The 12332-nt window shown below is 36.7% G+C and overlaps 1 protein-coding gene across 1 annotated transcript; it reads left to right on the top strand.

The window, feature by feature from the left end:
* Positions 1-3122: 3122 nt before the first annotated feature.
* CBG22674 lies at positions 3123-3368 on the top strand (the record flags this gene model as incomplete). Its single annotated transcript, XM_002645401.1, has 1 exon — positions 3123-3368. The coding sequence occupies one exon, from the start codon at positions 3123-3125 to the stop codon at positions 3366-3368; it is 246 nt and encodes an 81-aa protein (XP_002645447.1).
* Between the last annotated feature and the right edge of the window lie 8964 nt (positions 3369-12332).

The following is a 12332-nucleotide window of genomic DNA, read 5'->3' as shown; positions in this document are numbered from 1 at the left end:
AACTTTTTCTAGAGAACAAAAAAAAATTTATATAGGAATTTTTCACGATTTTCCAGATTTTTTCGAAAATTGAAAAAATATTTTCCTGAGAAAAATTTGAATATCAAATTTCATTAAAATTTAAGTATAACACAACAAATTTCATGCTTTAAAACGTCCTAGGACTTGAGAAAATTGTCTTTGAATACGCTGATTTTGCACTAAACCGGCGATTTTTGGTACTGAAACTGATATAACTTGGCTGAAACTAGCGGGCGGATTTTATAATTTTCAGAGATGTCTAGATTGCCTATTGTTGATTTACCCTGAAATTTTCATCGAAATCTGGGTTTGTGAGGTGTTGAGGTTCCCTTGTTAGACGGTTTTTCTTATAACAAAATTTTCCCCAAAAACTCACTTTGCACATTTTGCTCATAATCCAACGGGAGCGCTCGGCGAACATTGACCTGCTGAGGTGTGTAAAGGATGTTCCGAGTGAACATCGCTCTACAGGTTGGGCACGAGAGGTACATATTTTGATTGAAACTAGGATCCTGTTGAGCAATCAACGTCTTGATGCACATGTAGCAGAAGTGGTGGGAGCAGTTGGGAAGTTTTGTGGCAAGCACCGGCGCACACCCACAGATTCCACAGATATCCATCATCTTTCGAGGACCTTTTCCGTTTCCACCAAAATCCTTTCCGTTTCCTGAATTATTTCCGGAGTCAAAATTCTCTCCGAAACCACAACTGTTTGCGGAGCAATACTCCATTACTGTAAAAAACGTCTATGAGAAATCGCAAAAGGCAGAAGGTGTATAAAAATCATCTTTGAAAAGTTTTCGAAGGCGGTGCGAAATGCTCAATCAATGTTTAGTTTGCTAAAAAAGACTCCGAGAAACTGTGAAACGTGGAAAAAATGGAGAGGACTAAAAACGCTTCTGAAACTGCTCAGTTAAGCGCTCAAAGCTATGAAAAAATACTGATAGAATGGCATTAAAAAAAGAGTATGAGGAAAAACATCTCAATCGGAGATGGTTCAGAGTGTGTTACTATTGCGCTAACCGACAACGAGAGTAAGTTAGAAATAGTGCAAGAGTGCAGGAGGGAACAGAGGTGTTGTGGTGTTGGCATGCTAATGGTAAGAAAGAACACAGATAAGAGACTGTCATAGCCTTGGAACGTTCGCCGAGAGGGAAAAGAGACGGAGAGCACAAGGAGAACAGACTCTCGGCATTATTGTTGGTTTGACCAGTCAAAAAGAAGTATACAAGAAATTAAACACGTGGCATTTGGGTCTTTTTGAGTTTCAAGAACGGCGCTACCTCGAAATAGAACGTGAGCAAAATAGAACTGCGTGAAAAAGAACTGCTCTATAATTGAACTGTTCTGAACTAGAACTGCGTGAATTAGAACTGTTCCGAAATAGAACTGCGTGAATTAGAACTGTTCTGAAATAAAACTGTTCTGAAATAGAACTGTTCTGGAATAGAACTGCTAAAAAGGAAAATAGAACTGTGATTGTTGTAAGCGACAGATCGTGTTTTTTTCATGTTTTTTTATCCGTTTTCACTATTCATTTTAACACTGACAGCTCCTTTCATGCACTTGTTACAAAGTGTTATGGCTTATCTCCACTGAAAATGTGTGATCTAATAGAACTTATCAAATTCGAAGATAATCATACGTCAAAAGAGATTGCTCTAAACACTACCTTTCGAGTGAGCCGCCGAGATTGCTCTGAACACTACCTTTCGAGTGAGAATACTCCACGAACTCCCTATGCCCCTTTGTCTGATCTAAATTTTTCAAAGGTGGGGAGACATGAAAAAAATAATGTTCTCGAAATGCCGTTTAAATATGCCCCCTCGAGGAGTTGAACTTGCGGGAGCGAGGATTGAGGGTGCGGCGCCGCTACCGACTGAGCCACGCGGGCAGAGAGAAAGCGGCCGCCGATTGCATACATAAAGGCGAGGACGACAGCTGGGCTCTAGTATAAAATTCTGGTTCTTAAAAAAAATTCTGGTCCTTAGAAAAAATTCTGGTCCTTAAAAAAATTCTGGTCCTTAAAAAAATTCTGGTCCTTAAAAAATTCTGGTCCTTAAAAAAAATTCTGGTCCTTAGAAAAAATTCTGGTCCTTAGAAAAAATTCTGGTCCTTAAAAAAAATTCTGGTCCTTAGAAAAAATTCTGGTCCTTAAAAAAAATTCTGGTTCTTAGAAAAAAATTCTGGTCCTTAAAAAATTCTGATCCTTAAAAAAAATTCTGGTCCTTAAAGGAAGATTTGGGTATTTGAATAGTTTTCATGTTTTTGTCTGAAAATTTGGTTAAATTAAAAAATTTATTCATTTCAATCATGTTTTCAATAGTTTTGATGTTTTAAAAAGATTTTTTTTTTTGTAATTTTAATTTTATTGGAAAGAAGGTTTAAGATTGAAGGTCGTGACATATGAGATTTAAAAAATGCCTCTAAAGAGGAGAGGGGGAAATAGTTTGGGACACAGGAAAAAGAATATCGTTAGAAATGAGAGGATCTTATCCGCGTCCTTTGAACTTCTTTCGACCGGTCACAGTGGATCTTGGAGTAGTGGTAATGGATCTTGGAGTGGTGGTAGTGAATCTCGGAGTGGTGGTATTGGGCTGCCCGCGTTTTCTACTACCATTTCGAGTCTTCTGAGTGGTGATGGTGGTTCGTCTCGTTTGAGGGGAAGTTGTAGTCCTTGTTCTTATTGTGGCCGTGGTACTCCTGACGGACGTGGTTCTGATGGTGGTTGTACGATCAACATTCCGACTTTGTGTTTTCTTCCGAGCATAATCATGGTAATCACCATAACCATCATAATCGTCATAACCATCATAATCAGAAGAAGAGCAGGAGGGAGAGCAGGAAGAAGAGCAGGACGAAGAGGAGGAGGAAGATGGAGAGGAAGAGGGGCAAGAAGAGGAGCAAGAAGAGGAGCAGGATGAGGATCAGGAAGAGGATCAGGGAGAACCACCACCTCTTCTAGGCCAGAAATGAGTAAAACCAACAGACCAATTTCGTCAACTACACCCAGGCAAACGACGACCAAAACTTGAATACCTCGGAAGAAGACAAAAAGTCAAAAAGCTGATCCTACAACCACCATCACAGCCACAGCAACCATGAGGACCACGACCACCATGAGAACAAGACGAACAACTTTCCATCAGATGAGACGAACCACGACAGAACCTCGTACGAAACGGACCACGTCTGTCCCTGAAACGAGACAAACTACCATCACCACTCAGAAGACTCGGAATGATAGAAGAAGACGCGGGCGGCCCACTACCTCTGTTCCAAGATCCACTACCACTAATCCAAGATCCAATGTGACCGGTCGAAAGAAGTTCAACGGACGCGGATAAGATCCTCTCATTGCTACCAATATTCTTTTTCCTGGGTTCCTTCTCAAACTATTTCTGTCCCAAACTATTTCTCCTCTTCAAGTCTTATATGTCACGACCTTAAATCTTAAACCTTCTTTCCAATAAAATTAAAATTACAAAAAAAAATCTTTTTAAAACATCAAAACTATTGAAAACATAATTGAAATGAATAAATTTTTTAATTTAACCAAATTTTCAGACAAAAACATGAAAACTATTTAAATACCCGAATTTTCCTTTAAGGACCAGAATTTTTTAAGGACCAGAATTTTTTTAAGGACCAGAATTTTTTCTAAGGACCAGAATTTTTTTTAAGGACCAGAATTTTTTTTAAGGACCAGAAGAACCACCTTTAAGATCTTTTGTTTACGCTAAGAGTTGATTATGATACGTATTCTTCTTTTTTTTAATCTATGTCCACTTTTTTTTGTAACATATTTTTTATCTTCGTTTTTAAAAGTTCTATTTTTCTTTATAACAGTTCTATTCCAGAATAGTTCTATTTCAGAACAGTTCAATTATAGGGCAGTTCTTTTTCACGCATTTCTATTTTGCGTCTCGTTTTATTTTGGTACAGTTCTATTTTGCTCACGTTCTATTTCGAGGTAGCGCCCCAAAAACATTCAAAATGAAAAAATTTACCTTCTCATCTGGCTGTCACCAAGCATATCATCGCATCAACACAATTTCGCTGCATATCCGCATATCCGCCACGACTGCTTTGTTTGTTTTTGTCCATTGGGCTGGATAAATCACTGTAAAATGAATGAATCAGATGAGACTGCAAAACAACGATTCATCTTTTCCATCAATTATTTCGAAATGAAGGCAACAGAGGAAACGATAAAGATGATTATCAAAAACATGATTCTCAAAAAAGATGATTCTCAAAAACAGATAGTTTCTTCGAAAGAAATTCATTCAATAGACTTATGAGGAAACTGAAGATTAATTCTGAGAAACTCAAAAAAGATATCGAAAAGTTTTGTAGCCTTCTAGTTGGTCCCTGATTCTGCAAGCTTTTAGTTTAGACGGCGGCGGCGCCAATCTTTCTGAAAGCTTTAAAGTGGCGCCGCACTTCTAATTTGATTTACGATACAACAGGATTGTCCTCGCCATGCTAACTCTAAAAAGTTAATCAAATCCTGAAGGCCATTCGTCGGTTCCTGGCTCTACAACCATGTATGTCAGGCGTTGGCGGCGCCAATCTATCTGAAAGCTTTAGAGTGGCGCCGCACTATTAAATTAAATATATTAGGGTTCAACGGGATTCTCCTCGCCATGCTAAAATGATATTTCAAGGGAAGTAAAAGTGTGTTTGGATTTGAATGATAATTAAGAGGAGAAAGAAGAAACATTATGATGAGAACGGTTCAACAGGAATTAAGATTTTTGTAATAAAAAGTTTTGGTGTTGTGATAAATTTAATTTTAGACCTTTTCAATCAATGGATTTGCCTTCAACTGCTGAATTTCGAGAGTTCATTGTTTCTATTGTGACAAAAACACTGTTTTTAATAAACAAGTTGAGAGCTCTTTTAACAATTGTTTTCTGTCAAACAATCGTCCCTGTAAACTTAGAAAATTTAAATTTTTCACCTGTCTGTCATTGAACATTATTAACACCCAATTCTTCATTCGCATTGTTTTCTAAAGAATGTTCCTGCTATACTTCCATATACCGTAGAAGCTGTAATAGAAGAGCTCTCACACACTTTCAAGTTTGATCTCAATTAACTCGATTCTTATGCAAGGTATAAAAAATGTGTCAACTGATGAAATCTTTGTGATTTTAGGATAAACATTTTATCAGTGGAACTTTTGCATATCTCTTACAGGAACCGAGAAAATTGTCACACAGTTTATAGTTAGGGGTGCCTTTCTATTATATTTTTAACGGTAATTTCAATGTGTCTTATGTTTCACTATCTTTATGGCCCATTTTTGCCCTGGTTTTTGGTTTGCATTTTATTGGATTTGTGGCTTATACCTTTCATTCAATTCAGTATGATTTCATCAATAAGTGATTACTAATCAGCACAACTTTTGATTGAATTGTGTTTATAGGCTGAAATTTGCTAGTCGCGTACACAGAAAAGAAGAGAATCCTGTAAAAAGCTTGGCGCTGGAGCCTGCCATCCATTATGCTGTTTAGGATTGACTGTGAAATCTTGAAATCTCAAATCTGAAAAGTGGGAATCATTCAGAACATCAATATTTGAATTTCTTATCCTGACCTTAACCTTTTGACTTGGGTCTGAAAATATACAGTGGTCACAATGTCCTAAAATATTTGGAGGACTATGTAAACGAAAATCCTGGATATATCTTTGTGTCAGCAACATGAATACAAAACGTATTCATCATCTGTAAGAATGTTATCATCTTGCAGTTTCTGAACGGGACTGTCACAATTTGTTCCCAAATTGTTCTCATTTTTAGAAACACACAGATAATCCATGATGTTCTTCACATTTAATCCGGCACTCATTTCAATTGATAACAGAGTATAAAATCTGAAAAACATGTTATTCGAACGAATCTTTGTTCCTAATCCATATCCATATTTTCATCGTTTCTCCGTAAGATTATAACATGAAAATCAAAGTTTTCGGATTAGCAATGTGATATCTCGATGTAATCGGTATTAGATATACTGATATTAGATAACCTTATCAGTTGAATTGAAGAGATTCGTTTCTATTCTTTGTTCTTTATAATCCTAATGCTTGTCCCGAGGACAGTAGTACGTCATGATTTGAAACTGCTTTGGAGAAACATAACAAGTGCTTACTGTACCTGGATGTATGTGTATAGGCTGAATTGATAAAGTTTCTAAATTTACTAAAAGTTAATGAAAGTAAGAAAATGATACACATATTTAACAGAAGGAATCGCAGAGTCCACTAAATAAAGACAACTTAATGCAAGCCTACTGTATACAATCCTACTAAATACAAACTATATGGTTGTTGTGCAACTTCAGAATAAAGAATTGGAATGGCAATTGCTTGAAAAAGACCACCCCCCCCCCCCCCCCTCCAAGTTTGTTGACTCTTATGTCACCCCCAAGAAATGCTTCCAAGCTTCAGTTGAAGGTTCTTTGCTGTTCAATGAAGTTTAACACTTTGCTCAAGTCACTGTTCCTGGCAGTGCCAGTAAAGTTTTATTTCTGTTTTCAAATACCCAATTTCTGAGAAAAAAAACGCTGTTAAACTTTGCCACATAGTTTAAAGAGGACAAAGACAACCAACTGTTCTTATCATCGAACGTACATGTGCCCCCACACTTCGGACATGCGGTCAGTTGCTTCTTTTTCCCTTGCCCGATGGCCACACTCACTGATCTAGAAGAACTATGCGAAGTTCCACAGTTGTTAAACTTTTAGTGTAATCGTGAAGGAGTCTGATTGCCCATCGAAAAAATTCTCCAGCGAGACTCAGACGTTCAACTTTACGAAAGTATTGGACCAAGTGTAAACTAACAAAAAAAGATATTGGATCAAAACAGAGCACCTTGGGACAAACGTGAAGAGAGAGAGATGAGCGAATCAGGAGCAAGTGTGTGAAGCCCATAATTTCTGGCTTACAAAGTTTCAGATACCTTACATGTTTCCTTGTAATAATAAAATTGATAGTTGGATGTGTTTGATGGGTAAAATGTTTGATGGGTAAAATATTTGGATTTTCATTTACTTCATGAGGATTGTATAGGGTAAATCTTTTTTTAGAACCTCTGATCGTTGGCTTCGTATTATCATTAATCAGTTTCAATCGAGAACTGGTTTTCAAGATACCGCTCTCCTTGTTTCCATTGATCTCTCCGTTGAGCGTACTCAACGGTTAGGCACAAGTGGAACCATGGAACGAAAATTCTATTCAACCTGTTTCAAAGAAGATGTGGACATACTGAATTGAATTTGGCTAGGAGTAAGGGTTCACAAAGAAAACAAAAGAAATGCAAAAAATGCTAAGTGAAAGGATGTTCGAAAAGTATCTTCTTTTCCATGGACTTGTAAATTGTATACATTGGATGCAAAGAACTTTTTTGTTTGCTACTCGAGGAGAACCACCATGAAACTTCCAGTTGATGGTGGTCTGGGAAGAAAAATGGAAAAATCTGAATGGCTTAAAAGCGTACAATGTCTGAGATCAGGTAAATTTTCTTTGTATGATTCCGAGAGAGCGAGCGTTTAGCAATGACATTTTAAGTTGGAAACGGAGCAAAAAAAAAGATAATTTAATCAATTGTCTGAAAAGTAAACACTATTTATTTTTTCACTTAATTACCGCTGTCAACAACACGAACGTCTAAATTTCTGTAAAATATTTGTTATTAGTTCAATTTTGAAAATTAAAGTTCCTGAAACACTTATGGTCCCCCGCTTTTTGCCCCAGTTATGATTCGAAATTTCGTTCCCATGTGCGCATAATACTCTAGTAGATCACACGAATGATGTTCTTAATATACGTTTTTATATTTAATCCAGCACTTATGCTGATGAAAAAAAACTAAAAAAGTGATTCAAATTGAATATCATTGATAATCTTCATCCACATTTTTATCGTTACATCAAACTATTAAATTCTTACAAAAACGCCCCTAAAATAATGTTACGGATCCGCATTAGTGGAACTGATATCAAGTTTCCTTATCAGTTACATTAAATTAATGGGGTCGATTGAATCTGGTAAACAAGTTAAAGTGGTGTACGGTAAATGCTTCATTGCTTTGTTTTGTTCAGGAAAAGAAATTACCGTAAACACTATAATAGAACGCCACCCGGACCGTCTACTTTGAGCTTATGTATCTCACTTCTTCTGAAAGATATCAAAAAGATATAAACTGGTAAAATGTTTATCATGATATCAGCAATATTTCATCAGTTGACCACTTTTTGATTCCTCTTACAGTAAATGAGATACATAAGCTCGAAGTGAATAGTCCGGGTGGCGTTCTATTAGAGTGTTTACGGTAATCCTTTTTTTAAAACCTCTGATCATTGGCTTCATATAATCATTATTCAGTTTCAATCGAGTACTAGTCTTCAATAGACCCCAATCAATCTCTCTGTCAGTGTTTTTCCCTGCTGCAAAAACTCAACAACTGGTGCAAGAGCACACGTGGACCGAAATTGCTTCTGAAGATGTTTCAAAGGACATTTGAGCAAGCTGAATCGAACACTTCTTGGTTGTTCGGCTATTTATGCATAAACCAATTCCTGGAATGAGGGTTTATAAAGAACACTAAAAAGCTGCAAAACATTCAGAGAAATGTCTTCTCTTACATTGACCAGGGAATTGTATACACGAAGAAAAAATATAAAAATTACGATTTTTTTTTATTAATCAAGTGGAACGACCACGAAACTTTAAGTTGATAGTGTTCCGCCGTGAAAAACAGAATAAACAAAAAAAGACATCTTCTTTTTTTTCTTCTGATTGCTCAAAAGTAAACAGATAAACTTTTGTTGTTTGTTGAAAGTTAGTTTGTATCTGAGTGTTCAAAAACACAATCGGAGAAAAAAAAACGAAAATTTATATTGAGAAGTTGATCAAAAATTAGACTCTTGTTTCATTTTTCTCATCTAATTTCAGATGTGAAACTACTTCCGGGTTCTCTTGTTTTCTGAAAAACTGACTCTATAACTCAATTTTTTTCAATGTCGATGCGTGAACTTTTGATGCTCATTAGTTAGATTGTCAATTTCAGACACTATGCAATTGACAGACTGCTCCGGCTATCTTATTTCAGTTCATCTTTGGGGAACACACAAAGCACCCATTATAATCTAGTGGAACCGCTTAGAATTCAATAAAGCTCATTATCCGTGTTTCAGTTTGTTAAAAATCTCAGAAATATCCAAGAATAGCATTACAAATTTTCGTAGTTTGTGCTTCAGGGATTGCGCTGAAAAAAAATTTCAGAGTTAAAAACCGGAAGTTGCGTTCACTGAAACGGATATGAGTTCAAGAAACTTCGATGCGACCTGGAATATAATTGATATTCTTGAAAAAGCACTTTCACCATCAGCGCGTACAAACACAATGTTCGAATAAGAGTCGCTCACCCCTTATTTTCAAGATAATTAGGATCACATCATCTACTAAAACAGTTCTTCAAGGATCTTCACACCCCCATCTATAATTCCGAACGAAACTGTCAAACATTCCTTCCAGATTGCTCCCATTCGCAAAAACACACAGATTAACCATGATGTTCTTCACATCTAATCCGGCACTTATTCTAATTGATAACAAAATATAAAAGCTGAAAAACATGTTTTTGTTCAAACGAATCCCTGTTCTTAATCCGAATCCTTCTTTCCATGGTTTTTTTTCGTAAGATTATAACAGGAACATTAAAGTTTCCGCATTAGCCATATGAATATAATCGGTATTAGATATACTGGTATTAGATAACCTTATCAGTTGGATTGAAGAGCTTCTATTCTATTCTTTGTTCTTCATAATCATAATGTTTGTCACGAGTATTCTGGAAAACAGTAGTACGTCATGAGTTGAAACAGCTTTGGAGAGGCATCACAGTTGCTTACTGTACTGTGTACTGGTTTCACTGATAAGGTTTTGACATCTAAACAAGGATAATGAAAGTTGAACAACGATACACGTTTTCCGTAATAAGAATCACACGATCGACTGAATACAAACCTACTGAACACCAGTTCAATGACTACAAACCTACTAAATACAAGCCTACTAAATACAAAGGTTCAACCATTGGCAACGAATTCTTTAGAAAAAAAAGTCAAATCACTAAAACATAACCAAACACTTCATGAGATAAACTTTGGTAAAAATAAATGTCCATCGTGTTTCCTAAGGTCCTAAAAATGCCCGCTGGTCAAAATGAAGACCTTTGGCTTCAAAAAATCTACAGAGTGTTGAAAAAACCTTTGAATGATACAAAGGTACAATGATGTCGAAAAAGAGCAGGAATTTTGAACTTGGCGTCATTACTTTTACAGCTCATTCGAAAGAAAACATGGTAGTTTAGTCTGAACTTATAATTTTGATTTTCAAAAATTATTTTCCGAAAAATTCAATGAAGCTCTTGTGTTTTCTGATATGACCATCTTATCCCCCAGAGAAACTGTTTCAGTGAAAATACCTTTCTATTTTTTTCCAAGTAACCTTTTTATTTTTAAAAGTCTTTTCCTTTGAAGAAGATACATAGTTTTTTCCCCTGCATGCTCTATCTCTCAAAGTGTCAGTTTCCGTACTTGAAATGCACACATTCTATTTTTGAAGCCTTCTCGGTGACAAGAAGTGCCAGGCGATGTCCCCAATCGGATTAGCCGCGGAACTTTCGTTCTCCATAAAACACACAATCTCTTATAAACTCTTCTGATCCTTTTTAGTGTGGGCGCCCTCTAGAGTGGGCGCCAATGAAGGAATTTGAAGTTCATCGGACACTCTCTTTGATGTTCAGGGCCAATTTGAGAGCATAAATATTGGATAATTTCTGAAGTCAAAAATTTTTCCCTGAAGTTCCCTTTTCCAACTTTTCATGGCAATGGCTTTTGGCTTTAACGGCGCCCAAACTTTTAATTAAATTTAACACCTGCATGTGAAACATTTCTCAAAATAGAAAATCTCAGGGCGTAGCGCCACAACTTTCAAGTCATGCTTGGGAGTTAATGAGATTTTTTCCATGGCAATTTTAGTAAACAACGAATGAGCTTTGACTTTGATACGCAGAGTGGCCGAATTTAAATTAAGAAAGAGGGCAAATGAAAAATTGCGGATACTGTAGTCGCTACATTTGCACATCATAGGCTTGATATTGTGTCCAAAAATGATGTTCATTCTAAAATCGGGTAATATTACTTCCTGGTTGCGAATCTTTTGCCTTCTGAATAAAATTATATGAGAGTGTATCAGGTGTCTTGATAATCAGATTTTTGCTGAAATCTTTGACCGAAATAGATTATCAGATTAGATGATGTACGAGCAATCGAGAGGATAACTTTTGGTGCCCAAATATCAGTTTTATCTCCAGTTATCCGAAGCACTACATCACTCAAATGTTCTTTGGAGCAAAAAAAAAAAGTTCGGAAAAGTAATGAGCCCTCAAAAGTGCTTTACTGGAACCAATTATCATGAGAGCAAGAAGAAAAAAGTGATCATTCATAATAAAAAGAAGAAAAGAGGCCTCAAAAATGATGATGATCCTTCATTACAGTTCATTCGTTCCCAATTTTTTATAATTTCTCTAGTTGTGAATGCCCAATTCCAAAACATTCCCATTTTCTTTGGACTCCAAAAATTCTGTTGGTGCCAAAAAAATTGTTTAGGAATCTCGGAACCCAGCGCGTCCAAGCGGAACAACTTTCTTGGAATGTAAACTTTTCCAGATTGTTTCAAAAGTTTTTTTAGAACTTTGTCATTCATGCTTCAATAAACATTCACTGGGTGGTTTGTTAATCCAGTCGAGTAAGAAACAATCCGTGGAACAATCCCAAACATTCCCTTTTGCTGTGGGCGCCAATATTTCTGTGGGCGCCAGGAAAAATGTTTAGGAATCTCGGACCCCAGCGCGTCCAAGCGGAACAATTTTTTTAGAATGTAAACTTTTTCAGCACGTTTCAAAAGTTTATTTAGAACTCTGTCATCCATGCTTCACTGAACATTTACTGGGTGGTTTGTTAATCCAGTCGACTAAGGAACAATCCGTGGGAGTTCCGGTGCAAAAAACTGGGAAAATGGAATTTCTTTAAGACTTGTTCCCCTTCTCAGGTGATTCGCGAACAATCCGTTACGGACGCTCCGCGTTCGCGCGCGGTTGAAATAGGAACCGCATACGGACCGTACGCGAACCGTTTTTAGTAAATAGCAGTACGTTATTCGGAATGATCCGTATCCTGTCCGTTCGCGAGCTCCGTATCCGATCCGATTGCGAATCATGACCAAACGGATCCGTG

The sequence above is a fragment of the Caenorhabditis briggsae genome (assembly GCF_000004555.2).
Source record: "Caenorhabditis briggsae complete genome, chrX, whole genome shotgun sequence".
Lineage (NCBI taxonomy): Eukaryota > Metazoa > Nematoda > Chromadorea > Rhabditida > Rhabditidae > Caenorhabditis > Caenorhabditis briggsae.
Note: the sequence above shows the minus strand (reverse complement) of the source record. Positions and strands in the feature narration are given on the sequence as shown.